The 27133-nt window shown below is 46.0% G+C and overlaps 1 protein-coding gene across 1 annotated transcript; it reads right to left on the bottom strand.

The window, feature by feature from the left end:
* Positions 1 to 101: 101 nt before the first annotated feature.
* Positions 102 to 26295, bottom strand: Kctd19 (potassium channel tetramerization domain containing 19). The gene is made up of 15 exons (XM_042700893.1): positions 25998 to 26295; positions 14922 to 15072; positions 13804 to 13995; positions 12241 to 12372; positions 10231 to 10441; positions 8973 to 9133; positions 6960 to 7063; positions 6357 to 6499; positions 6103 to 6186; positions 5730 to 5844; positions 4441 to 5068; positions 2836 to 3027; positions 2550 to 2704; positions 2125 to 2226; positions 102 to 357 (listed from the first exon to the last, which is right to left on the bottom strand). Exons 1-15 carry the CDS (start codon positions 26280 to 26282, stop codon positions 241 to 243), a joined length of 2772 nt encoding a protein of 923 aa, XP_042556827.1. The 5' UTR covers positions 26283 to 26295; the 3' UTR covers positions 102 to 240.
* Between the last annotated feature and the right edge of the window lie 838 nt (positions 26296 to 27133).

Below are 27133 nucleotides of genomic sequence, written 5' to 3'. Positions count from 1 at the left end.
TTTGGTTATTTTGATGTGATGCCTTTTGAACAGTTTTCATTTAAAGTTTACTGTTATTAGTCAATAAGCCACTAGTGTCTCAAAAGAGTCTATGCCTTTCATTTGTGATTTACTCTTTTATTTGTTTATAATTAAAAAAAAAACTGATTTGTACCCATGGCTAAGCACATGCATTCTTGGAATTAATCCAGTTAAAATGTTGATGGGTTTGGGGCTTGGGAAACAGCAACTCTGGGCATTCTAGCCCTCTTGTAGTAAGTATTTGCCCAGGACAGAATAGGAGACAGACCTAGACAGGCCCCTTTGGATGAGCAGGTCCACACAGCGGCCATATTTCCTGGCAAAAGGCAGTGTGAGCTGCAAGGAAAGACTTGTCTTATCCCTGATTTCCAGACCACTTGCCTTATTCTGTCTCCATGTGGGTGAGATTTTCCCATCTGGTTGGAAGCAGGGATAGGGAAAGCCCCATTGTTAGGGGCCTTTGATGCTGTAGGCAAAGTTCTGCTCAAAGGCATCTCACAGGGTTGTGGCTTTCATGGGAAGTGGGCAGAATGACCAGCTGGCCAAGAAAGTTTTGCCTGTTACTGATTTCCACTTTCTGGCTATATATGCTGGCTTCATTTTTACCAGTAATAGGCAATCCAGAGACCTGTTAGTAAGGGTACTAGTGTGTTTAAGTTAAGTGAGTGCTATTGTAACAATACACTTGGTATGGCAATGTCAAGGTAATGAGAAATTAGCTAAATCTTTCCTATCTATAATACTTAAATTTTATCAAATCAAAGAAGAAAAATCAGCTGGGCACCGGTGGCTCACACCTGTAATCCTAGCTACTCAGGAAGCTGAAATCTGAGGATCACGGTTCAAAGCCAGCCCGGGCAGGAAAGTCCATGAGATTCTTATCTCCAATTAACCTCCAGAAAACCAGAAGTGGCACTGTGGCTTAAGTGGTAAAACACTTGCCTTGAGCTGAAGAGCTGAGGGACCACGTCCAGGCCCAGAGTTCAAGCCCCACGACTAGCCCCCCCCCCCACAAAAAAAAAAGCTTGATCATTTTTGAATATATTTTACTGTGTGTGTATATATGTGCATGCACATGCATGTGTGTATGTTGTATGCCAGTACTGGGGCTTGAATTAAGGGTCTCAGGCTCTATGCTCTACTTCAGCTTTTTTACTCAAGGCTGGCTCTATTACTTGAGCCCCAACTCCACTTCCCTACTTTTCTTTCTTTTTTGCTTTTTTTTGGGTCAGTCATGGGGCTTGAACTCTGGGCCTGTGCGTGGTCCCTCAGCTCTTCAGCTCAAGGCCAGTGCTCTACCACTTGAGCCATAGCACCAATCCCGGTTTTCTGGTAGTTAATTGAAGATAATAATCTCATGGGGGCTGGGAAGGTGGCTCAGTGGTAGAGCGCTTGCCTGAGGCCCTGGGTTCGATTCCTCAGCACCGCATAAGCAAAAAGAAAAAAGCCGGAAGTGGCGCTGTGGCTCAAGTGGTAGAGCGCTAGCCTTGAGCTGAAGAGCTGAGGGACAGCGCCCAGGCCCAGAGTTCAGGCCCCATGACCGGACCCCCTTCCCCCTCCCCCCCCAAAAAAAAGGAATCTCATGGATTTTCATGCCCAGGCTGTCTTTGAATCTCTATCTTCAGATCTCAGCCTCCTGAGTAGCTAGAATTACAGGCGTGAGCCACTGGTGCCTGGCTCCACTTCCCTTTCTTGAATAAGTTTTCCTTTACAAAAAAATGCTTTGAAGCAGCTTAAGTATGAAGAATGATGACATCATGGCTAAAGTCATCATGGTGAAGTCAGTATCACTAGTTGGGAAGCCCTGACTCCTGTGCTCATGGGCTTGGCCTCACATGACCTGCTTACGTAAGTGTGGCCAAGGTTGTTATTGGTGAAGGCTACTTGGTATCATTGGAGGACAGTTCATCAAATCCAACATCCTAAATGTTTTCACTTTTTGACTATTCTTGGTTAATTTCGTTCATCATTTCTCCTTCCCTGAGTCAGGGATCAGTGGCCTAGCTACCTGCTTAATGTGTTGAATATTATTGGCCTGGCTCTTGGGCAGCAAGACAGTATCCATAGAGTTGCCATTCCCATTGGGGTGCAGGTGAGTCTCACCTCCACCCAGCTGTACAGGCGTTCCTGGGTATGCCGGTCATCCTTGAAGCCAGTGATGGCCAGCAGATCCACCACAAACTGCTTGGGGCTGATGTGCAGGGTCTGCCGGGAGAACCCATGGTCAGGCAGGGCTGCAAGCATTTCCCAGCCCCTCAGAAGGACATGCAGAGCAAGGACTTCACTGGGCCTGCAGGAGCCGCAGGGGTTTTGGGTAGGCACTCCAAATCTGCCTCTTAGCCACAGCTCTGTCCAGGCAACGGCCCTGCCTTCTTAACCCTGTACTTTCTGCCACCCTCTGCTCCTCATTTCTTTTCCCCACTTCCCATTACAGCTTATATCCACTTATATTCTACCACTTACTACTGGAGTAGGGGGACAGGTAGAGAAGGTACAAGGTGTCCCAAGGCCTGGGGCCTGTCACATACCCACAGCCGGTTTGCTAAGGAGACCACTTTGGCTGTGATAGCTTTGGGGTCCTTTTGCCTGATGGAATCCAGGATGATGTCTGTCAGGAAGCGGTGACATTTCTGTGCATAAAACATCTCTTCCCAAGACAAAGAGAAACTCAGGAAGGTTACCTCTGTGGAAGAGGGAGAGTCAATATGGCTACATCTGTCCATAGCTATGATGTTAGAGACAGCTGTGGGGATGGGAAGACATAGTGCTCCCAAGGACATTGTTCCCTAACATACACTGGCTCCAGAGCCTTACCTTGAGTCTGGGGGATGGTTGTGAGTGGTGTGTGTCTGAAGCTGTCCATCTGAGTGGTGTAGATGATGCTATCCTCAAAGAACATGCAGGAGCCATCACTACCCACCACAGGAGGGTGAGTCACTTTGAGGATGATCCCCGGATTGTCCATACCACCCGCAGTAGGCAAAGGCTGCTCAGGTGTAGGCCTTTCTGTAACAACAAGGGGAGGGAGCTCTCCTTAGGCTTAAGAGCTGAGGCTCAGAGCCGAAGCAGAGAAGGCACCTCTGGTGACAGACCAGTACATTCAATCACCCCAACCATCTAGAGGCCTCCAGCTTCTCAGAAGTAGCACTCAGGTCACTATTGTGACCTTTCCTCGTTACAGCCCAATATTATTGCAAGTACTGAATTTCAGAACTCCAAGAGACTCTTGTTGAACTAAGATTAGTCTTAACCCCATAGAAAACTGTTAATCTATAAAACTGAGAAGTGCTTTTTGGGCCAGCTCTTTATGCTTTTGCACTCTGAAAGAATGGATAATTTGGCACCCTAACACTTGATAAACCAACTAAGAGTCCAAGAAGAGCCTGATCCATTAGAAGGAAGGGTGCCAGTGCTGTAGAATTTGAGAGAGCAGAGGGAACTGCCTGATATGGCAGTTCTCAGTACACTTCCTGCCAGCCCGCTTCCAGCCCAGTTTCCATAGATCCTCTTATCTCCTGCACTTGTCCACCTAGATCCCCTCAGCATCTCACATGCCCTGTTTGCTTTTCACTAAGATCTACCTTCTGTTATCTACTCAGCTCAATAGGAGCCCACCTTTGTATTCAGCCAAGCCTGAAACGTTGGCCCTTCCATTCCCCTGCCTCCTTCCACTGCTTAACTCCATTGACCCAGCCTATAATGCACTCATGCCTAACGTATCACCTCCTTCCTCTGCCCCTGAGCAAAACATTCTGGGGTTCATACCTGACCACTTGCCTGTTTTTGAAAATGTAGAGACTTCCCACCCTACTCAGATTCAGAACAGAGTATCCCAACCTAAACTCGACCCACAAGACATGACCTGATGACTTCGTCTTCAGGCTTTTGCACGGGAATTTGGGCCTCCAGCTAGATAAAGGGCCTGTGCATTCACAAACACCCTAGCTATTGCCTGTCTGCCATATCCCCACCTTCTAGCCTCCCGGTGCTCCTTTCTAGGGGTCCTCATCACCTCATGTGACCTCTTGTCATACCTCTGTGCCAGTCATTTCTGTGTCTGCTGCATGGCACAGAGCTGGCATCAGTAAGTAGAACTCTAGACTCTCTTTTGTCACTAACTCACTCTATTGCTTTAGCCAAGGAGTTTTTCCTTCTCTGTTACCATTGAAGTTTAGGTCAAGAATGAAATAGGAGGGCTGGGAAGGTGGCTCAGTGGTAGAGTGCTTGCCTTGCATACATGAGGCCCTGGGTTCGATTCCTCAGCACCACATAAACAGAAAAAGCTGGAAGAGGTGCTGTGGCTCAAATGGTAGAGTGCTAGCTTTGAGCTGAAGAGCTGAGGGACAGAGCCCAGGCCCAGAGTTCAGGCCCCAAGACTGACCAGGAAAAAAAAAAAAAAAAGAATGGAATAGGACTTACCTCTCTCCTTTGACTTCTGCTTGCCCCAGTCTTTAAGGGTGACAGTTCTTTTTGTGGGGAAGTATGGCTTAAAGGTTGGTTCTGGGCCCTTGTCTTTTGCTCCAGCTCCAGCCCCAGCCTGTGGGCCTGGATCCTTCTCTGAGGCTATGGAATGGACTTTCCAGGTAGCTGAGGCGCTGGGCTGGGAAGCAGCCTCACTTCCTGAGGGAAGATGCAGGGCAGCTTCCTCCAAGTTACTGCTTAAGGGGGCAGTCAGTGGTTGGAATTCCCACTGTTTGCAATTGACCATGTCCCATTCTCTCACCAGGGAGATGAGTTTTTGCATGGGGGTGACAGGAGGGTCTTTGGTTTCAGATTTCTGTGCGAGGTTAATGGTGGTGCACTTCTTCTTGGGAGGACTCTCAGGATGGGCCCCCCAGTGTCTAGGATTGGCACACAAACCAGAGCAATGTGAGTAGGTGCTAGGATTGCCTGCCCTCTTGGCATTTCGACAAAGAGAGACCTGGACAGTCCGGGTGTACTGCTCAGCCTCTTCCATCTGACTGGGCCTGGCCAGGTTCCCCTTGGCTTTATTCCATGGAGTCCTGTCATTGCAGCCTTGGAAGTCCACAGGCATACAGGCTGTGGTCTGAGGAGAAAGGAGTACAGTAGCTCTGGGTTTGTTCTACATTGTCAGAGCCTCCCTGAGACCTAAAAGCTGGTCCTTCAAGACTTCATCCTATCTCTGACATAATTTCAGCTTTGCTCTGTCTGAATAGAGGTGGTGCCAGCCCAGAGATCTCTCATACTCTAATAAGAGATTATCAGCACCCCAGGCCACAAGTGGTTTACACATCCTTTGGCCTCCTTAAGGTTAAGAAACTAGTTCCTGCACTAGGAACCCATGTAGGTTCTGCTTTTTCACTTCACCAGCCTCTCAGTAGCTGAGCCTGTCCCCTGAACCCTGTAGTGGTGGAGTTTTTTTTTGTTTGTTTCTGTTTTTTTTTTTTTTTTGTGCAGATCCTGGGGCTTGAACTCAGGGCCTGGGCATAGTCCCTGAGCTTTTGTGCTCCAGGCTAATGCTTTAGACTTTGAGCCACAGTGACATTTCCAGCTTTTTATAAAATAGTTAATTGGAGATAAGGATCTCAGGACTTTCCTACACGGGCTGGCTTTGAACCAGGATCCTCAGATCTCAGCCTCCTGAGTTGTTAGGATTATAGGCAGGCACCACCAACACCAAGGTGGTATCAGTATGCTTTTTGTTTTGTTTTTAAGGAAACCACTAACCAAATAAGGCTGGGACTTACTTCTTTGACGTCTCTACCTAATTCCACCAGTGACCCTGGTCCTTCTGTCACCACATGCAGTTTCCTGATGGGAAAAGCTTCTTCATTTTCACATTCTTTCTCCTGGGTCCAGGACCTGTGGAGACCAAAGGGGGATGGTTAGTAGGTGAAAAATTCTCATCAAGTTTATTGGTTATGTCTACCTCTTGGGAGTTAATGATAGAGAAAAGGGAGCTCACAAAGATTTTGCTTAAGTTGTTGGCCAAGCCCGAGCCCATTTAGCTCCCTCAGTCTCACAGTTAATAGGTCCCACTGGCAGGCAGGACTTAGTATTTCAAAGAGGAATGTAAAGGTTCAAACCCCAAACATGGAATCCTGAGTGAAGTTTTCTTACTTGTATGCTTCACATTGTATGAGAGCTTCTGAGAGGGGCGGGATGTGATATTCCTCTACCTCCTGGCAGAAGAGAGGCCATTCCCTACAAACAAGAAGATGTCAGACTGGACACCTGGGTGGAGATGCCCCAAACAACAGTGTCCATATTGGAAATAACAGAACCCTTTCCCCGAAGGCTGCAAATGGGGTTTCTTTGTTACAGAAGAAAGGATCAGCCTACATTTCTTTGTATGCTTATCTTGCTTTGCTTACTTAAATTCAGATGGCAAAAACAGTTTTCCAAGTCTCAGGAAGTTGAGAATGTGTCGGAACATTTGGCCATCCCCATGGATGAGCAGAGTCTGTCCATATGTAATCCAGTACACTCTCTGAGGATTGGACAGTAGTTCTGGATACTGAAGGGGATTGGATGCCAGAATCAGTTAGTCCCAAGGGCTGAGTCTTTAACAAAGAACAGATTAGTCATTTCTCACTTCATTTTACCTGACCTCTTTAGAGCAGAGAGGTTTTAGGACTTTCGTGTGCTGGTCTGGTTGGCCACAGGGAGCCATAATGAGAAGCAGAGCATTCCTGCTTCAACTTTCCCTGCTCCCCAGACACCTCTCTTACTCTCGACACTAGCATTTGGAACCCTACACTACCTCCTCGGTCCAGGCTCCTCAGAAATGGCCTCCTCCTTACTCACACTTCTGAAGAATTCCCAGCATGCTACTCATTTCACTTCTGTCCATAGAATAAGTACCAGGGAATAAGTACTAGGGGAAAGTACTTGTTCTAAGAAAGTTACTGGAATCTGTATGAGCAGCTCAGGTGGGGAAATCAAAGGGGGAGGAGGGCAGCTGGGGCCAGCAGTACCTTCAGCAGGGTCTGCAGAGTAGTTGCATACCAGTGGCTTCCAACATAAACCTTGACGATCTGTTGTGGGGAATACACAGTGATCTCTGCTGTCCACTCCTCAGCTATAGGAAACAATGAAAGGGAACACATCATATGGCCAGAAGAGAAATGAGTAAGGCAATAGTGTTTGCATGGTAAGACTTCATATCTTTATTATTCATATCGGGTTGCCTACTCTGAGAAACAGCAGAAATTCCTGACACAAGCCTTCTCTACTGCTCACCATTTAGCTTTATTAGGGGGTGAGATGGGCTTAGAATGGCAACTTTTAGGGTCAGCTAATAACCCTGGGGTGAGCAAGGAAGCCCTCTAAAAACCCAACCCCAAGAGCACTGCCTCTTTGACTCACTTCCCTTAAGAAAGCTGGGTGGAGCCAGGCGCTGGTGCCTCTCGCCTGTAATTCTAGCTACTCAGGAGGCTGAGATCTGAGGATCACGGTTCAAAGCCAGCCGGGGCAGGGAAGTCCGTGAGACTCTTTATCTCCAATAAGCCGTAGAAAACTGGAAGTGGCACTGTGGCTCAAGGGGTAGAGTGCTTGCCTTGAGCTGAAGAGCTGAGGGATAGCACCCAAGCACAGAGTTCAAGCCCACAACCGGAAAAAAAAAAAGAAAAAAGAAAAGAAAAGAAAAGCAAGCTGGGTGGATGCTCCTGTTTACCTATACAAACAGCTAACTCTGGGGCTGGGAAGGTGGCTCAGTGGCAGAGTGCTTGCCTTGTATTCATGAGGCCCTGGGTTCGATTCCTCAGCACCGCATAAGCAGAAAAGGCCGGAAGTGGTGCTGTGGCTCAAGTGGTAGAGCGCTAACCTTGAGCTGAAGAGCTCAGGAACAGTACCCAGGCCCAGAATTCAAGCCCCACAACTGACAAAAAAAAAAAAAAACCAAAAAACAAAAGGGCTGTGGGAATATAGCTTTTCAGGTGGCCACCAGCCTGGAGCTAAGTCCTTATGGCTTGATAGATATCATCCAGTCATTTCTATACAGCGACTAAGGCTCTCGGTATGCATGTCACAGGGCCTTATAATGGGAAGATGAACCCTTTCCATCAGGTAACTATATTTAGGGCTCATTCTAATGAGCTTTGTGATGTGGATATATAACCTGATTATGTGCCCAGGAGGTAGAAAGTATAAAATTAGGCTGTGAGCTCTAGGAAGATAGGAACTGAGTCTTTGTTACTCAATTCTGTACCTACAGTGTTTCTACCTGTCCAGGTATACGGTATGTGCTCAGGAAGTGCTGAGTGGTACTGGATCATAATAATGTAGTTTAATCTTTGCCTAGAAAATTTGTTAATAAAAGCTTGTTAGCTAGTAAACAACATTAATTTGGGACTTGAATTGGAGACTCAGCTTGACCATTGTATAATTGGAACAAGATTTTTCCCTGAGCCCCTGCCCCTGTTTTATCTGATACATGGAGACCTAGGGATATTTCTGTGTGTTTGTGAGCCTGTTGGCTCCTGGGGTCATGCTCAGCTTGTCCTGAGGGATCTGGGCAGCCCTAGGCTGTGTTGCAATCCTGTCTCTATATTCTGAGATGAATTCTGGGCCTAGAAGTAAGGAGAGCCGGGCGCTGGTGGCTCACACCTGTAATCCTAGCTACTCAGGAGGCTGAGATCTGAGGATCACGGTTCAAAGCCAGCCCGGGCAGGAGAGACCGTGAGACTCCTATCTCCAATAAACCACCAGAAAACCGGAAGTGGCGCTGTAGCTCAAGTGGTAGAGTGCTCGCCTTGAGCTGAAGAGCTGAAGGACAGCCCCCAGGCCCAGAGTTCAAGCCCCATGACCAACAACAAAAAAGAAAGTAAAGGGAGAGCACCTACAAAATTCTCCCATTAGGGAGAACCCATAGCTGTTGACTTGACTTTCTCTCCCATCTACAGTTTCTGGTCCTGGCCCATTTACTTTTCCTCTGTAGTCCCCTAGCCCTCCCCTGATGTTAGCTCAAACCCGGAAGTTTTCTCATTTACTGAACACATCCATGGGGGGTAAAGTCCTTGGTTCCAGATGAGTCTTCAGAGCCACTTTCATTGGCTCATAGGTGATATCTCTCTTGTCCAGGAAGGCACAGAGCTCATACACCTCAGAAATGGTCTCTGTCAGGGGTAGCCGGCAAGTTCCCAGCCAATTCCTGCCCAGAAGAAAGCTTGTCATGAAGCACCTCAGTTCAGTACACCAAGAGATCCCAGCCTATAAATGTTTTGTCTAGGATCCCTTGCTATGTTGCTGGCTCAGACCTGGCACTAGTAGCCTCATTTCCCTGTTTTAGCCACAAATCTGGAGATCCCTTGAAGGACAATAAGCCTTGACAGAATCTGCCCTTTAGGAGAAGAGCCTGACCTGTTTCAGAAGAGTCCATTAAACTGACTCAAGTCATCAGGCTCTGTCTCAGGCTCAGAGGCTAGGCCAGAGTCAGACCACAACCTTCTGTCCCTGTAACTTTATGCCCAAGATCTCTCAGCCTTGGTATGCAGCCTGTCATGACCTTGAGTGATGAACACCCCTTTTCCCCACCCCAACCCTCTCCTCCAAAGGTATTTGAAGTTGCTTTCTGTGACATTACAAGGGTGGGCATGTCTGGAAAGAGATGGATGATGGAATGGGCCTTAAAAAGGGCCCCAAATGCCAGAATTGGAGTAAGAGTGTTGAGGGTTAGCTAATGCTTTCCACATGGGCCTAGGAAAACCCTACTTTACCTTTAGTTTGGGTACTAATAAATTTTGCAACTTCAGCAAGGTTGTGCCACTGTTCAGAACCTCAGTTTACCCTTCTAGGATTAGAATCCATGCTGTGGCATTAATGGGGATATTCTGTGTTCACTCCTCAGGAGAAAGGCCAGACATCATACTCTGTGGGTACCCTCTGCCTTGCTTTTTAGGAGCTCACCCAGGGTGAGCTCCTAGGGTGGAGAGAATCTTTGCAGAGATCTACTTGGGGTAGGGTTCCCAGCAGGCTGAGGGTATGATGGAGACCTGATCACCTCAGATTTAGCATGAAGTAGAGGAGAACAAAATAGGAGGTAGCTTGAAACCCTTGCATTTTGGGGACCCTGGTACCTTGGCCTCTATGTCCTCAGAAGCCTGAATCTAGTGGTGATGGAAGGTAAAATGATGGGTGGATCCAAGAGCACTCTTCCCTTCTGGATCATGGGAAAGGTTCTAAATTGGTCCTAGAGAAGTGGTAAAGGCCAGTCTGATGGGACCAAGTGACTCCCTTAGAAGGACTTACTTGACATGCTGGAAGAGGACCCCATTCCCTGTGATGTACAATCTGCTTCCATCCAGTGTGCTCTCAATGCGGAGTTGTCCTAGCGCGGAGTCCGGGTATTTAACCAGCAGACCCAGGGCCATCATGTACAGGGGCTTCACAGATTCTAGGCCAGTTGCACGCCCTGCTTTTCCAGGGCTTGGGGAAGGGCAGGAGGTCCGTGAACAGCCACCTGTGTAGGGAAGAAAGGGGTAACTTCTAGATTTCCATGATTATAGCCAAATTGGGGACTGTGGGTCTGAATCCCTTCTCTGCCCTGATAAAGACTTAAGTGGCTTACAGTAGTATAGATTTGTCAAATTTAGTGGTCAGAATTCTTTGATAGGAGGCAAGGTAAGGTGGGGGCGGGTGGGATTCACTAGCTATGTCACTAACATCTGAATTTTGGAAATCTCAGAATAAAGACTCCAAAGAATCTCCATTTGTTCCAAGCTCTGCCCCTTCTAAGGCAAGATCAGCGACTAATGAGAGCCACAGGCTTCTCAACCCCAATTGCTGCTCCAGAGATTTACTATGTGTGGTTATTTGCAGATTGTATATTTGGGTTTGTGGCTTGTAGGTATACTTGTTGCAGTCACAGGATGTAGTCCACTGAACACAATTAACACAGATGACAGGACTCTGTCCAGGGAGCAATTATGGACTAGCTAGAAAACTACCAGGGGACTTGCATAGATCATCTATTTTAGTGTATCCAGAGTTAGTGCTATAATTGTTACACAAATGAATACACTGTGTCCAGAGGGCCTAAATATCCTATCCCTCCTCAACTTGGTAGTTTATGGGAAGGTAGTTAGAACAAGTAGCCATAGAGCTAGACAGGGACAAGGCTGGGATTGAGGTCAGCTCTGTCCCTCATCAAGGCTACCAGCTCTGTTTCCCTTAGTTATTCTCCCCTCCTTCCCTTCCTTCCTCCCTTCCTTGAACTCAAGGCCTCATGTCTCACAGTCTCATTCAGCTTTCTTGCTCAAAGCTAGCAGTCTACCACTTAAGCCATGCCTCCAGTCCTGCATTTTGCTGGTTAATTGGAGACAAAAATCTCACAGACCTTTCTGCCAGAGTTGGCTTTGAACCGAGATCCTCCAGATCTCAGCCTCTTTCCTGAGTAGCAAGGGTTATAAGCATGAGCCCCTAGTGCCTGGATCATTATACTGCTTTATAAAGGGCCAACACCATGCTTTGGTTTGAGAAGAATCTGTCTACAAACATACTTCCATGTCCATATTGCTTGTAGGGAGCAGGCACTAGTCTACACATCTTACAATGACCTATGCTTTCTGAGGATAGGAAGCATTTGAGGAAAAGTTGAACTTGTACTCTGTTAAATAAGGCCCTGAGACAGGCTCCCGAGAATGGCTGCAGGATGCCACTCTTTCCACATAGGCTAAGACTCCATTTGCCTGGGAGAAGGCTGAAGACAGGGAGATGCCTTATTCCCTTGAGCCAAGTGCCTCCATGGAATATGTATAGGATTTGAGAAATGGAATGACGAAAGGTAAATCAGAATTAAGAGGCGAGGAGCTCAAGAGCACAGAGGCCTGGCCTGGATAGGGTTCAGGAAATATCAGAATTGTGAGATGGGGGAGACAGGGTGGGGAGTAACTGAAGAACTGGTGGGATATTCACCCAAATATTTACAGGCTCACAAGTTGAGTGTGGAAGGTGAAGACTGGGAGTTGTAGGTACCCAGGGCTTCCACAGGTAGGGCAGCCCTCAGGCCCAGCCTCCCTCCCCAGGACATTAGGGGCCTGTTTTCCTATCCAGGCTCTGCTCTGAGTCCAGACCAGCCTAGATTTCTTTTGGCCTTGGCAGACCAACCTTATCCCCGTGGGGTGCTGAGCAGAGAAGACTGAACTCAGAGTTTCAGGCCAAAGTGGCTATAGGAGAGGCGATGTTTGTTCTTGGCTTTTCTGGCAAAGCCTAGATTGGCCCAGAATGTCAAGGGGAGGTGAAGGATCCCAGGCAACATACCCATGTTCATTCGACACAGCCGTACTGCTTCTGTGAGCTCAGGGATTTCCAGAATTTCGACTTCGGCTTCTAACACATCTATGTTGGAGAAATTATCTGGTAGTAAGATCTTGTGTGAGCGGAGAAAATTCACTTGAAAGCAAAGGAAAACAACATGTGTTAACAAAGCTGTGTCTGACTTAACTAGAGGTTCAAGTTCTGGCAGGTTTTTAGTGCTGTACCTTACCCTAATTTCTCCTTTCTTCTTCTTTTTTTTCAAAAATTACCCTTATTCTGAAACAAGTTCTAAACATGCCTGATTAGGTTTAGCCATCAGTCTGTGGCCTTCAAGATGAAAGACCCCAGATTACTCTGTTCTCGTGCATCATGAATTGGGCGTATGGGTACCCATGACTTGGCCTGGGTCAGTCTCAAGCCAGGACCTTCTTGGGGAGCACACTGCTTTGAGACTTACCCTGAGAGTCTTGGCTGGAGGACATGTCATTCCACAAGAGGGAGTTGTCTTGCTCCTTAGAGGGGAGGCACCCCACTGAGCCTGGCCTGGTAGGGGCCAATTGCAGTTTGTCCCTACCTGGACTTCAGTGTGGGAGGCCAAGATGGAGCCAATGCTAGCATTCTATGTGAATCAACTTGGAGATTCTTTTTTCTTTTCTGCCAGTCCTGGGGCAGGAACTCAGGGCCTGGGCACTATCCCTGAGCTTCTTTTGCTCAAGGCTAGCACTCTACCACTTGAGCCACCGCATTTCCAGCTTTTTCTGTTTATGTGGTAATGAGGAATCGAACCCAGGGCTTCATACATGCTAGGCAAAGACTCCGCCACTAAGCCACATTCCCAGCCCTCACTGAAAACTTACTAGATGCCTTTGAATCTGAATGGCTGAGGTTCTAGGCATTCAACCTCCTGGAACAACTTGCTTGTCTAGGCAACAACAGCTAGGGTAAGAGAGGCCATCTAGCAGAACTGGTTCTGGGGTTTGGGGGGTAAGGATGCTCTCTTCTGGGCAGGGGAGGAGTTCTATTTCATCACTCTTGAGGTCACTAGCTCAAGCCCATCATTTTACCCAGCTCTGGGGAAGTTGTCATTGTTGACCACCAGGCCATTCCCTCCCCCCCCACCCCCTCCCCCCCTCCCTGTCCTTTGTACTCTGAGTATAGCTGAAGTGAAGCAGGCAGAGCTATTCTTTGAAACCCAATTTCCTTATTCTATAGTAACAAGAGGTGAGGTCTGGAGGCCAGTTGGAGATGGAAGGGCAGGGTTAAAAAAAAAAGAAGCTGACCTTGGATTCTTCCCTTCACATCTATGGCTCTACTGGCTCCTGACATCACCTCCAGAAGTTTTACAGTCAGGCCATTCCAAAAGAAATAAGGGTTAAAATAGCTCTAAGCCAAGTGAGAGTCTAATACTGGAATCTACTTGTTTCCTGGAAGACTGTCCAGACTTCCACCTCCACCCAGAAAGCTCTTCAGGCCCTAAGCATCAAGCTGGGGCTCCATGGGATCTGCAGTGGGTAAGGGTGGGTGACCTTATCAGCTTATGCCCTGGGCCCCTGACAGAGCAATCACCAATGAAGCGGAACTCGCTGCACTCGCATTCGATGAGGGCCACAGTCTCAGCCAGCCACAGCAGGTTGTCTTCAGTCACTAGGCTTGGATACTTGGCCACCAGGTCCAAGGGCAGGAAGCAGTAGTGTACTTCCTCTTCTGTGTCTAACAGTGGTGTGTCCATGAGCCCCAAAGGGGCTTTATCATGCAAGCCTAGAGGATATGTATAGAAAGCGTCTGTCACCACCTCCATGAGCCCAGGGTTCTCACGGACCCAGGGGTCCCTGCAGAGAAGACCCAGGACACAGCACCTGCCCTTAGGCACACCTCCTTCTGAGAGAGCTTTAAGGTGGGGAAGCTGAGCATTAAAAAATATTTTTCTCGACAGATTATGAAGAACAGGGGACATGTGATATTTTGGCTTATGCACACAAAGTCACTAAGTTCATTTACCTCTTTCTTTCCTTCCTCCTCTCTCCCTTCCTTTCTCTCTTCCCTTCTTTCTCCTTCTCCCTCTCCCTTCTCTTCCCTTCCTTTCCATCTTTTTCTGTGTGTAGGACAGAACTGGGGTTTAAATGCAGTACTCAGTACTGGGCATTGTCCCTTAGCTTTTTCACTAAAGGCTGTTGCTTTACCACTTGAGCCACAGCTTCACTTCTAGCTTTTTCCTGGTTAAGTAGAGATAAAAGTCTCATGGACTTTTCTGCCTAAGCTAGCTTTGAACCACTAGCTTTGAACCACTATCCTCAGATCTGTCTCCTAAGTAGGTAGGGTTACAGGCACGAGCCCCTGGTGGCTGGCTCATTTTAATCTTTTCTAATTGGCTCAAGCCAACCAACTGTGACCAACCAATAAGTGTTTTTATTCTCCTGGAAGCTCCAAACTCACTGAGAAGCATGAATGCCTAGGAGCTGGAAGACAGTTTTCCCTTACCTAAGGGAAACCAGTGGGCAGAGGAATGAATATAGAACAGGTACATAGTTCTAGCGGCCAAGCAGCCATGGAGGGGGCAGGTACTAGAGAAATCACCAGAACTAGTTCAGAGATGAGGGTACTTTGAAGGGAAGACACTTCTATTAGGGTGAGGAGAGCTGGGCTGTGTGGGCTTGAGGCAGGAGGTGGCCCACCCTTGATTCTACCTGTGAAAGCTGGGCTTTTTATTGGAAATTCTGAGGGTTTGCTGATACACTTCCATGTTCTCCAGTAGTTCAGAGATGCTCTCTCAGCAACAGGAATGTCGGCAGGCCGCACTCGGAGGTGGTGCTTCCCTTCCTTCAGATTATCCAGAGTCTAGGAAGATAAAGAACATTGTTCCTTGAACTGGGCATCAGTGGCTCTCGCCTGTAATCCTAGCTACTCAGGAGCTGAGATCTGAAGATCACAATTCAAAGCCAGCCTGGGCAGGAAAGTCCTTGAGACTCTTATCTCCAATAAATCACCAGAAAAACCAGAAGTGGTGCTGTGGCTCAAGTGGTAGAGCACTAGCCTTGAGCTGAAGAGCTGAGGGACAGTGCCCAGGCCCAGAGTTCAAGCCCCATGACTAACCAAAAAAAAAAAAAAAAAAGAAGAACATTGCTCCTTGCTAATCAGAACCTGTTAACTACCTAGCAATTCTAGAGTAGGTACCAGGAAAAACAGTATGTAACTCACTTTGATAAGGTATTTCAAACTAAATTTATCATACAAAAAGTGAAAACTATAAGATGGCATGCTAATACTTAAAAGAAATTCTAACAACTCTTCTGATTTTTTAAATGGTATTGAAATTGGAATGTAGGCCCTTGTACTTGCTAATCACTCTATCTCTTTTTCTTTGTACTTGCTAATCACTCTATCTCTTTTTTTTTTTTTTTTTTTTTGTCGGTTGTGGGGCTTGAACTCTGGGCCTGGGCGCTGTCCCTCAGCTCTTCAGCTCAAGGCGAGCGCTCTACCACTTGAGCTACAGCGCCACTTCCGGTTTTCTGGTGGTTTATTGGAGATAAACCTGCCCGGGCTGGCTTTGAACCGCGATCCTCAGATCTCAGCCTCCTGAGTAGCTAGGATTACAGGCGTGAGCCACCAGCGCCCGGCTTCACTCTATCTCTTGAACCACATCCAAGCGCCTTTTTTTGAGGCACGTCTCCCTCTATAGTCCCTATATGGTCTTGAACTCTTGATCTTCCTGCCTCAGCCTTCTGAGTGCTGGGATCATAGGTATGTGCCATCATTCCTGGTTCTCTTCTGGCTTTTGAAACATTTATTTTTTTCTGTCTGTGCTAAGACTTGAATTTCAGGGATTGGGCTCTGTCCTTTAGGGTTTTTACTTAGGGCTAGTATTCTACCACTTGAGCCACAGCTTCACTGGTGGCTTTTGAGTGGTTAACTGGAGATAAGAGTCTCATGGATTTCCTGCCTAGACTGACTTTGAACCTCAGTCCTCAGATCTCGGCCTCAGAAGTAAGTAGGATTACAGGCATGAACCATGAATGCCAAGTCAAAACAATTTTTGGTCTTATAATTTTATGTATGGTGGGTAATAGTAATTTATCATAATGCAAGGATTAGTTTATAGTTAATCATTTAAAATGTGATGCTTTCTGCTATCCTCTCTCTCTCTCTCTCTCTCCCCCCCCCTCTCTCTGTCTTGTGCTGGTACTGAAATTTGAACTCAGAACCTTGTGTTCTTGCTTAGTTTTTTCGCTCAAGAGTGGTACTCTCCCACACCTCCTGTTAGCCCAATGAGCTCCCTTCCCGGCTTAGCACGCTCCTTCCCCTCTCCACAGCTTAGCATGCTCCCTTCCTAGACAACACTAGGCCCATTTAGGAAAGGCAGTAAATAATCAGCCTCTAACTTCCCTTTACCTTGGGGCGGCTACCACCATATAGGGAAACAAGAGGCCCGTAGAGTGACCTTCAGCTCTGGGCAGCTTCAAGCCTCCTTATCTACTATTTGGATAGCAGCCATAAATCCTAGTCCACCATGATGAAGCCCCTGGTCCTTACATCCACACCAGGGTCTCCACCGCCTAGCCTCCTTCCAGCCCGTCCTAGGCCTCCTAGGTTGTATAGGTCTCCTCAGACAATAGCCCGCGCTTCTTCTCACTTCTTCCCTGTGAGAAGGGGTCTTGCCAGCCCCTTTCCTGCCAATAAACCTTTTTTTGTTTTCTGTACCTGAATGTCTGCGTGGTTTTCTAGCAAAGTCTAAAACACTCTAACACCTCCACTTCCATTTCTCTTGAGTAGTTAAAAACCCTTTTCAAACCTGTTATAAATGTGATTCACTCATTGTATGTGTTCAATATAATTCTAGGAAGTGGTCTAAGTAGTGAAATCAAAGTATAATAAGTGCCTTATATTGGGTACAGTGCTCCACATTTTTCAAATCACACATTCGTTTGTCAGATTTACTGAGGAGAGAGCTAGGTAAAAGGCTTTTCAGTTTATCTAAGAGGTCTCCCACGTGGAGAGCATCATGGCTTCAAGGAGCATATGGCCAGGGGTGGGTGAGGCTGGTATGGAGAACCCCAACCAGGCAGGGCTGAGGCTTAGAGCAGAGAGTGGGCTGAAAGGTCTTCAGGGCCTTGTTCTCTCTCCAGTCCTGCAGATGACCATGACATTAAGCTAACTGTTTCTGACCCTGCCTTAGCAGAAAACAAATATTTTCCTAATTTGTTTTTTGAAATAGCAAGACAAATGGTGTTTTTTTTTTCCCTTTCTGGTCAAATGGTTCTTTGAAAGTACCCTATAGCCAATTTTATCCCCTAAGAGCCTTTTAAGGAAAGAAAAGCTTAGATTCAATAATAATAAAAGAACCTGTCTCTAATTGCTAGTCCTGGTTAGGTTGTTCTTGGAAATCCTGAGTGGTCAGAAGAGCCCCCTAGTGGCCATTTCTATAAACTGCCCCCTTCTAATCATTGTCTGCAAAAGGATGTGAAAGGAGAGTGGGACCATCTTCCCTATTTTGGGTAACTAAAGGACTTGAGGGAGAACTGGAAATGACCCATGTTTTCCTAGGATACTGAGTATTAAGGGAGACTGCATGTGTTGAATGCAACTCATTCACTTGAGAAATAGTCATTGTGCATTGAGGATCTCTACTTGGGCAGAGAGAGATCAGCTTAGAGGAAAAGAAAGACATTAAGACCAATGATTGGGCTGGGATGTTGGCTCAGTGGTAGAGCGCTTGCCTTGCATGTCTGAGGCCCTGGGTTTGATTCCTCAGCACCACATAAGCAAAAAGAAAAAAGCCGGAAGTGGTGCTGTGGCTCAAGTGGTAGGGCATTAGCCTGGAGCTGAAGAGCTGAGGGACAGTGCTCAGGCCCAGAGTTCAGGCCCCACAACCGGACCAAAAAATAACAACAAAAAAAATAAAAATAAAGCCAATGATTTACATATGCTAAGATCTAGAACCAGTTGTTTTGGGGTGTTTGAACCAAAGTCAGTCACGGGGTTTGAACTCAGGGCTGGGCGCTGTCCCTGAGCTTTTTTGCTCAAGGCTAGTGCTACCACTTTGAGCCACTGCCCCACTTCCGGTTTTTTAGATGGTTAATTGGAGATAAGAGTTTCACAGATGTTCCTATCTGGGCTGGCTTTGAACTGAGATCTTCAGATACCAACCTCCTGAGTATCTAAGATTACAGGTATGAGCCATCAGTGCCCTGATAGTTATAAAGTGTCTGGCTCTCTAGGAACCCTGGGATTTGTTCCACATTATTAGAAGAGGACCTCAGCTTTCTGGTGCCTTGACTTGGTACTGCACACTGCTCTGCCAAGCTGTTAGCTCTCCTTAGGATGGAGCTTGGGTGGAGAAAGTTTTCTGGATGAGTGAGTAGTTGACCTTGGGTGAAGAGGAATCACAGGAAAGTGATGCAAAAGGAGCTGGAGGGGAAGTGGACAGCAATCACAACACTGAGAAAGATGTGGAGTTTCTAAGACCATAGGCAAAGCCAGTACAGGATGACAGTAGCAGCATTGAGTTCAGAGGGCCATGAAGACAGCGACCAGAGAGAAGACTTAAAAGGGAGAGAGACTGGGAGGAAGGAAAGACAGGGAGAGAAGATGGCAGGAAGAAAGAGTTCAGCTTAAGGCTAACTAGTAGTGGATAGAAAGACAAGTGTGCAGTACAGAAAGGATAGTGAGTTAGGAAGGTCCTAAAAGAAAGCAGAGGATCCCAAGTCTGTACCAAGGTGACTGATTAGGGATCAGAGAAATGTGAACTTGCCACTTACTTTACCTACAACTCCAAATCCAAACTCTCTTAGTGGGAAAAACTGGTGCCCTGAACAACTCTAAATTGGCCACAGGAGAGGGGGACAGTGGGACGGGAAATCTCTCCAGGATGATGACCTGATTATAGGAAGACAGCCTAGGACTTCCTATTTGAAAGTATTGTTCAGTACGGTGTGTGTCCTCTGGGTTGATGTGACCAGAAATGACAGTCCAACTAGCTTGACAGGAGATGGACTAGTGGAGATATACTAGTTGATCTATTTTTTTTTGGGGGTGGGGGGTCCGGTCATGGGGCCTGAACTCTGGGCCTGGGCGCTGTCCCTCAGCTCTTCAGCTCAAGGCTAGCCGCTCTACCACTTGAGCCACAGCGCCACTTCCGGCTTTTTTCTTTTTTCTTATGTGGTGCTGAGGAATCGAACCCAGGGCCTTGAGCATGCAAGGCAAGTGCTCTACCACTGAGCCACCTTCCCAGCCCAAGTTGATCTATTTTGTAGAAATAAAAATCTTCATTTCCTTCTATGTTTCACTATTTAAGATGTGAGAAACATCATCTTCCCCAAGAAAGGAAAGTTTGACAAATCCTGAAATTAAAGCAAGTAAATCCATGCAGATTACAACAGTGAGGTGATACTGCATGCTGACTCAAAACATCATTTCTATACTAGGCCCAGAAGCACAAGGCTGATTCCTGAATTGGAGATAAGAGTCTCATAGACTTTCCTGCCCAGGCTGATTTTAAACCTTGATCCTCATAGATCTGACTCTTGAGTAGCTAAGATTACAGGTGTGAGCCACCAACACCTGACAGGAATTTTACTCTTCACAGGGTTATAACCTAGAAAGTTGTTAGAGGGAGAATATCTTCTTTCTTTTTGTAGGAAGGGGAGTTCTGGGATTTGAACTCATGCTTGCCAGGCAGGTACTCTATCACTTGAGCCATACCCTAGTCCGTTTGTTTTGTTGGTCGTGGGGCTTGAACTCTGGGCCTGGCCACTGTCCCTGAGCGCTTCAGCTTAAGGCTAGCGCTCTACTACTTGAGCCACAGCGCCACTTCCGGCTTTTTCTGCTTATGTGGTGCTGAGGAATTGAACCCAGGGCCTCATGTATGCAAGGCAAGCGCTCTACCACTGAGCCACCTTCCCAGCCCCTGCCCAGTTTGTTTCTGAGACAGGGTCTCAATAACTTTTTTCCCAGGCTAGCCTCAAATCAAGATCCTCTTGTCTCAGCCTCCCAAGTAGCTGGGATTAAAGGCCTGTCCTGACATGCCCAGACAATAAGAGGATTTCTTTAAGGAAATACAGACCTGAATTCAGATGGCTAATTGCTAGCAGGAGGATGAATGATTAATGTTGCTTTTGGCCTAGATAGTAATGAAAAAATATGTCAATAAGAAGCACTGTAAAACTGATGGTGCAGGGGCGTGTGTGTATGTGTTGTCAAAAGATGGCAGACAAATGCACCCTGCTGGCAGAGCTCTGGGATTCACAGGAAGCTTTTCGAGGCAGCAGCATTTCTTGGAGATGCTTAAGCTCTGTTGTGAAGGAATGTAATGGTGAAGCAGTTTGGGGAGCTTGCAAATCCCCTACTGCCTTGTAAAAACAAGGAAGGCTTACGCTGTTTTGAAGATCCTGGAAAGCAAGCCTGGTGTAAGAAAAGGATGTGCAAAATGGCTGCTATCAACCAAAAAAAGCCAAATAAGAAGTGAATAGCATCTTTGACCTGCCCCTTTCCTGCTGGCTCTAGTGAGGGGTCATTCTGCAGGGATGGATTCAGCCTTCCTCCTCTCTCAGTAGATGTTTATTAAATGCTTGAAATTGCTAGGTACTGTGAATGATTCTAGGAATAATACCGGCTTGAAAATGACCCAGTCCAGAAAAGAAGACATATGAATACATAATCCCAACAGAATTAGTGCTGACACAAGCCAGAAATTGACTTTCTTATGAGAACAGACCAAACTTGGCCTGAAAATGTCAGGCTAACCTGACATTTCTTGTGGGCCATATTTAGGCCAAATTATTTATTTTTGTTTTATTTTATTTTTTTGTTGGTCGTGGGGCCTGAACTCTGGGCCTAGGTGCTGTCCCTCAGCTCTTCAGCTCAAGGCTAGCGCTCTACCACTTGAGCCACAGCGCCACTTCTGGCTTTTTATGCTTATGTGGCACTGAGAAATTGAACCCAGGGCCTCATGCATGCAAGGCAAGCACTCTACCACTGAGCTACCTTCCCAGCCCCTAAATTTTTTTTTATTGTTATTATAAAGGTGATGCATAAAAGGTTCCAGTTCCAAATCTTAAAAGGAACACATTCTAGGAAAATGAGCCGGGGAAAAGTATAGCAAATAAACATGTAGGGCACTTAGGGATGTTGGCAGAACTTTGTAGTATGTGTGTACACGCATAAATGTGTACAATGCTATGCATGCATGTTGGGGTGTGTATATGCTGAGATATGAGCTATGACAAACAAGTCAGACTGTGAGGATGCTGATACCATGTCAAGGGATTGACACTTGAGTTGTGCCCTCACCCATACCCACAAACTTGATTCTCTGCTTCTAGAATCTCCTTCCTAAGATCACTGTAGCAATCTGCTCTCACATTGTGAGAGGAAATGTGAGACACCACTGGGCTATTTTCCTAAAAGCCTCCTTTATTTGTGTGATCAACAGAAAAACTCCTGGGCTCCCTTGAGTACAAGGAACACAGGCAGACTGGGCTTGCTTGCTGGTAGTAGACTGGCCATGAGGGGAACAGGTGCAAACTTAGAAGAGCCCAGAAAGCAGTGAAAAAGGGAACATGGGGTCAGGGCCCAATTCAATGGTAGAGCATATGATTATCATGTTCAAGGCCCTGGGTTTCAAAAGAAGAAAAAAAAAAAAGAAGAAAAAGGATGAAAGGAGAGAGGAAGAGGGATTAACATGTCTGTCAGCGTACTATTCCATCAGTGGGCTTCAAGGGGAAAGTAAAAGGAATCACTAGTTTGCAACGAACCTTGAACTCTCCTGAGTGACACTGAAAGGAAATTTCATACTGTAGTAGCAGCGGTGACTTCCAATTGGGGTACTGGCATAGGAAAGGCTCAGAGCAATTTACTTTAATAAAATTGTACATTTAGCTGAGCACAATGGCTCATGCCTATAATTCCCGCTATTCAGAAGGATGAGATTGAGAGGATTGTAATTTGAAGTCAGCCCTGTCCAAAAGTTAGTAAGACTCCATCTCAACCAGTAAGTTGGGCATGGTGGCATACACCAGTCAACCTAGCTACATGGAAAGTCATAAGTAGGAGAGGATCAAACTCTGAGGACAGCCCTGGACAAAAAATGAAACCCTATCTGAAAAATAACCTCAAAGTATAAAAGGGCAACAGCAAGTACAAGGTTCCGAATGCAAACACAAGTCACAAAAGAAGTTATACATCTAATAAATACAAGTAACAAAGTAACTTAACAAATACTTTTAAGTAAGGAATTTAATGAAGTTCTAGGAAGCTCTATGATGTTATATATAGACCTGTAATAATCCTCAGATCTCAGCCTCCTGAGTAGATAGGATTATAGGCATGAGCTACTGGCACCCAGCTAGTCTGCATATTTTAGATAACCACAATAATAAAATGTGATCCTTTTTGTCTGTTTTCTATATATAAATTCAAACATATTTGACCTCTTTCCCTTAGCATATTTCACTTCTCTACTCTTTTTTGTTGTTGTTGTTGGTCATGGGGCTTGAACTCTGGGCCTGGGCGCTGTCCCTCAGCTCCTCAGCTCAAGGCTAGAGCTCTACAACTTGAGCCACAGCGCTACTTCCGGTTTTCTGAGTAGTTTATTGGAGATAAGAGTCTCACAGAGTTTCCTGCCTAGGCTGGCTTTGAACCATGATCCTCAGATCTCAGCCTCCTGAGTAGCTAGGGATTACAGGCATGAGCCACCAGCACCTGCCTTCTACTCTTTTTTATTTCTACCTACATTGTATAACTGTGCAGCTCCAGGGCTGAAAATGTGTCTGATGCTCAATACACATTAAATGTTGCAACCAGCATCAAGGCAATAATAGACCTGTGGTGTACTCCATGGAGGCCAAAGCTAGAGGTTAGGGGTGTGAGAGATTGGCAGGTGGGGTGGGAATGGGAGAGGTAAAGGGTGGGTGGAGGGGATGGAGGTAGAGATCAGGGTAGCAGTGTGAGCCCAAACATCTGCCTTCGATTAACTTCCCATCATTCAGCTTGTTGCTCATTCTATACTGCTTTCCAACAAGCCTACCAGGTTACAGATAACCCTGAATAAGACATACCTGTGGAATGCACAAGAACCTCAGCTGGAGGCACAGTTCTAATTTTATTGATAGGGGCTCATTGTAAAAGATGCTACAGAGAGGAGCCTTAACAACTCAAAATAGCTTAAACATGTACTGTCACACATGGCTATGTGATTCCTTGAACTACCATAATCTGAATCTGAGATGTGCTATAAATAGAAAACATATAATTATAATAAAAAATTGGTGTTTTTGTTGTTGTTTGTTTGTTTTGTTTTTGCCAGTCTTGTGGTTTGAACTCTGGGCCTGGGCACCATCCCTGAGCCTGTTTGTGCTCAAGTATAGCGCTCTACTACTACTTGAGCCATAGCTCCAATTCCGGCTTTTTGTGGTTAATTGGAGATAAGAATCTCATGGACTTTTCTGCACAGACTGGCTTCAAACTGCAATCTTTGGGTCTCAGCCTACTGAGTAGCTAGGATTACAGGCATGAGCCATTGGTATCCGGCTAAAATTTCTATTTTAAATATTTAAATATTTCCATTTTAAATATTGTACTGAGGTTTGAAGTCAGGCCACTGTAAGTTCTACACAGGGACACCTCCCTACCTCTTGGCTAAGTTTCTGCCCAGTATCTGTTACCTAGGTAACTGGCAGAGCTGGAAGCAGTCACCTTCCTTTCCTGGTAGGTCACATCCTGGGCCACCTCTGGTCACCTGCCTCCCATCTGACCTTACGAGGGTCCCAGATCCTGAGGTCATGTCCGGATCCAGTGTGGCCACACTTTTCCCCCACCAGGCCACACTTCTTCCTGTCCCTAGCCTAGATAAGTCCTGGCCCAGGGGTGGCTCACCCCTTTTCCTTCTCAGCCATGCCTTTCCACCATGCATGGTGGGGCAGCAGTTTAAGTAAACTTCTTTTCCTGCCTGAATAGTGTGTGGTGTTCTCTTCATTGGCTACCTAATGAAACCTACTTAATAAACCTTCAGCCACACCCTTGTTTGCCTTGCATACTCATCTGGCAATCCACAACTTGAGCCAGGCCTCCAGCCTGCTTTCTACTAGTTATTTTAGAGCTAGAGTCTTAGACTTTTCTGGCCTGACTGGCTTCAAACACCATCTTCCACATCTAATTATGAGCCATCAGTGCTCAGTTATAGTTTTTATTTTTGTCTGCTGAGACCTCTGTTAAAAAAAAAATAGGTGCTGGTGGCTCACGCCTGTAATCCTAGCTACTCAAGAGGCTGAGATCTGAGGATCACAGTTCAAAGCCAGCCCGGGCAGGAAACTCTGTGAGACTCTTATCTCCAATAAACCACTAGAAAACTGGAAGTTGCTCTGTGGCTCAAGGGCTAGAGGGCTCCCCTTGAGCTGAAGAACTGAGGGATAGCGCCCAAGCCCAGAGTTCAAGCCCCATGACCAAAATAAATAAATATATGTATATATGTGTATCTATACATGTATACACACACACACACATACATAAGTGGCTCACATTACATGTTGGTTGTATAAGGGTGCCTTTTCCCCATTAAACCCAGAGGAATATGGCTTGGAACCCAGAATGTTCTCAATAAATACTGGTTGCCTGCATTAAGTGGGGTTGCTTAAGAAAGATCTTTCAATTAAAAATTGGAAAAATCTATCTTTTCCAAGCAAAGTGTTTGTTTGCTTATTAGATAAAAACCTGATGGGCCTTGGGGTGGGGAAAGTGGTGGAGATGTGTGAGGCGGTTGATTTGCCTGAGGAGGCTGTTGGTTCCCAGCTGTATTTACACTCAGCTTCCATGAATAAATACCACTTCAGCTGGGCCAGCCCAAATGTTTATTTCTTTGAAAGCACTACTTCCAAAGCATAAGCACTTGTTTCACAGTATGTGTTAGGGAGGCAGATCAGCATAATCCCTCAAGTTCTACTGCTCACACATTTTGGAATTTTGGAAGAGAACCAATCATTGGTCTCTGAGTTATATATCCCACTTAGAACTTGCTTTCCAGATATATTTCAATTTGGGAACTGAGGGCAGCAAAGGAGTCAAAAAGCTTAATAAACTGGACACTGGTGGCTCACGCCTATAGTCCTAGCTCCTCAGGAGGCTGAGATCTGAGGATCGCAGTTCAAAGCCAGTCTGAGCAGGAAAGTCCATGAGACTCTTATCTCTTCTGCTTAACTGCAAAAAGGCAGAAGTGGAGGTGTGGATCAAGTGGTAGAGCATCATCCTTGAGGAAAAAAAGCTAAGGGACAGCATCAAGGTCCTGAGTTCAAGTCTCTGTACCAGCACACACACACACACACACACAGATGCCAATAATCTGGGTAAGGCAGAAAAACCATGAGTTTGAGCCCAGTCTGGACAACATAGCAAAACACTGTCTCAAAAACAAAAACAAGAGAGACACCAATGGCTCACACCTATAATCCTAGTTACTCAGGATGATGAGATCCAGAGGATCTAAAAAGTTTGCCTAGACTCGATCTCCAAAATAGCCACAAGAAAAGAAAGCCTAGAGGCATAGCTCAAGTGGTACAGTGCCAACTGAGCAAGCAAGGCAAGGTACCTGAATTCAAACCCCAGTACCACAAAAAAGAAAGAAAGAAAATGCAATATCCATGTATTATCATTACTTTTACATCATTCATTACACTTGCCCATTAAGTTCATCCCAACAATCAATCCACAAAACAGCATAGCATTTAGTGATGTAAAGCTTGTTACTGATTGCCCTTTGGAAAAGAAGAATGTCTTACCTGCAGCAAAGGCATCAGCTGTAAACCCAGGGCTTGCTCATAGAGCAAGTTCAGTTCTGCACAACTGGAGAAGGAGAGTTTGGAGGTGTAGAGGTAATAGTGCACGTGCCTAAATGTGGAGCCATCTCTGTCGATGAAGAGCCGCTGGTTTTCTGAAGGAGACAAGGCTGATGCCTCTTTCCACAGCAGTGAGTCTGGGAACTGAGCAAGTTTGCTTCTTGGAACTGAGAAATGCCAGCCTCCAACATTGAAATGAAATAAATCCTCTGATGATTCATGGGACATGCCAGCCTCCTCCTAAAGGGAGAATGAAAAGAGAGCTCTGCAAGAAAAAAGAAATAGCAAGGCATGGTAGTGCAGGCCTATAACTGCTGCCGTGTGGGAGGTGGAGAAGGGAGAATCATGGTTTGTGGCAAAATGTGAGTGAAATCCTGGCCACCGCAAGCAAGAGCATTAGATATCAGGGGAAAAATATGCTAAAGCAAAACATGCTGGGGGGGGTTGCTCAAATGGTAGAGCACCTACTTCTTCAAGATCCCAAGTGCAAACCCCAGTGTGACAAACAAAAAAGAACAAAAAAGAAAAAAAGGAAGAAAAATGGAAAGTCCTGATTGGGAAGAAATGAGTAAACTATATTTGCCAATGACATAATCATGTATATAGAAAATTCGAAAAAGCTATTATGAGCCAGCAAGGTTGAAGGATACAGATTAGTATTTTTAATAAATAGTCTCCATTTTTATATATTAGCAAGGAAGAAAACAATTCCATTTATAAGAGCATCAAAATGAACAAACTACATAGGAATAAGCTTAACACAAGAGGTATAATACGTAGGTACTCTGACAACTTCAAACCATTGTTGAAAGACTTCACTTAGCTAGCAATACTGCAGCTATCCTACCATCCAAGCCACATCCCCAATGAGAGAATTTTTCATTTGTAAATATAATTTTGTTGTTCTTATTAAGGTGCTACACAGAGGGGTTACCATTTCAAATGTCAGGTAATGAGCGCATTTCTTTTTGGACAATGTCACCCCTTTCTTCACTTTTCCTCTTTCCCCTTCCTGTCCCTGCCTACAAGATACATAGTTCATTTTCCACATTGTGTCTACTGAGTCCCATGACTGCATC

Source organism: Dipodomys spectabilis, unplaced genomic scaffold (assembly GCF_019054845.1).
Source record: "Dipodomys spectabilis isolate Male_0828 unplaced genomic scaffold, ASM1905484v1 ptg000273l, whole genome shotgun sequence".
Classification (NCBI taxonomy): domain Eukaryota; kingdom Metazoa; phylum Chordata; class Mammalia; order Rodentia; family Heteromyidae; genus Dipodomys; species Dipodomys spectabilis.
Note: the sequence above shows the minus strand (reverse complement) of the source record. Positions and strands in the feature narration are given on the sequence as shown.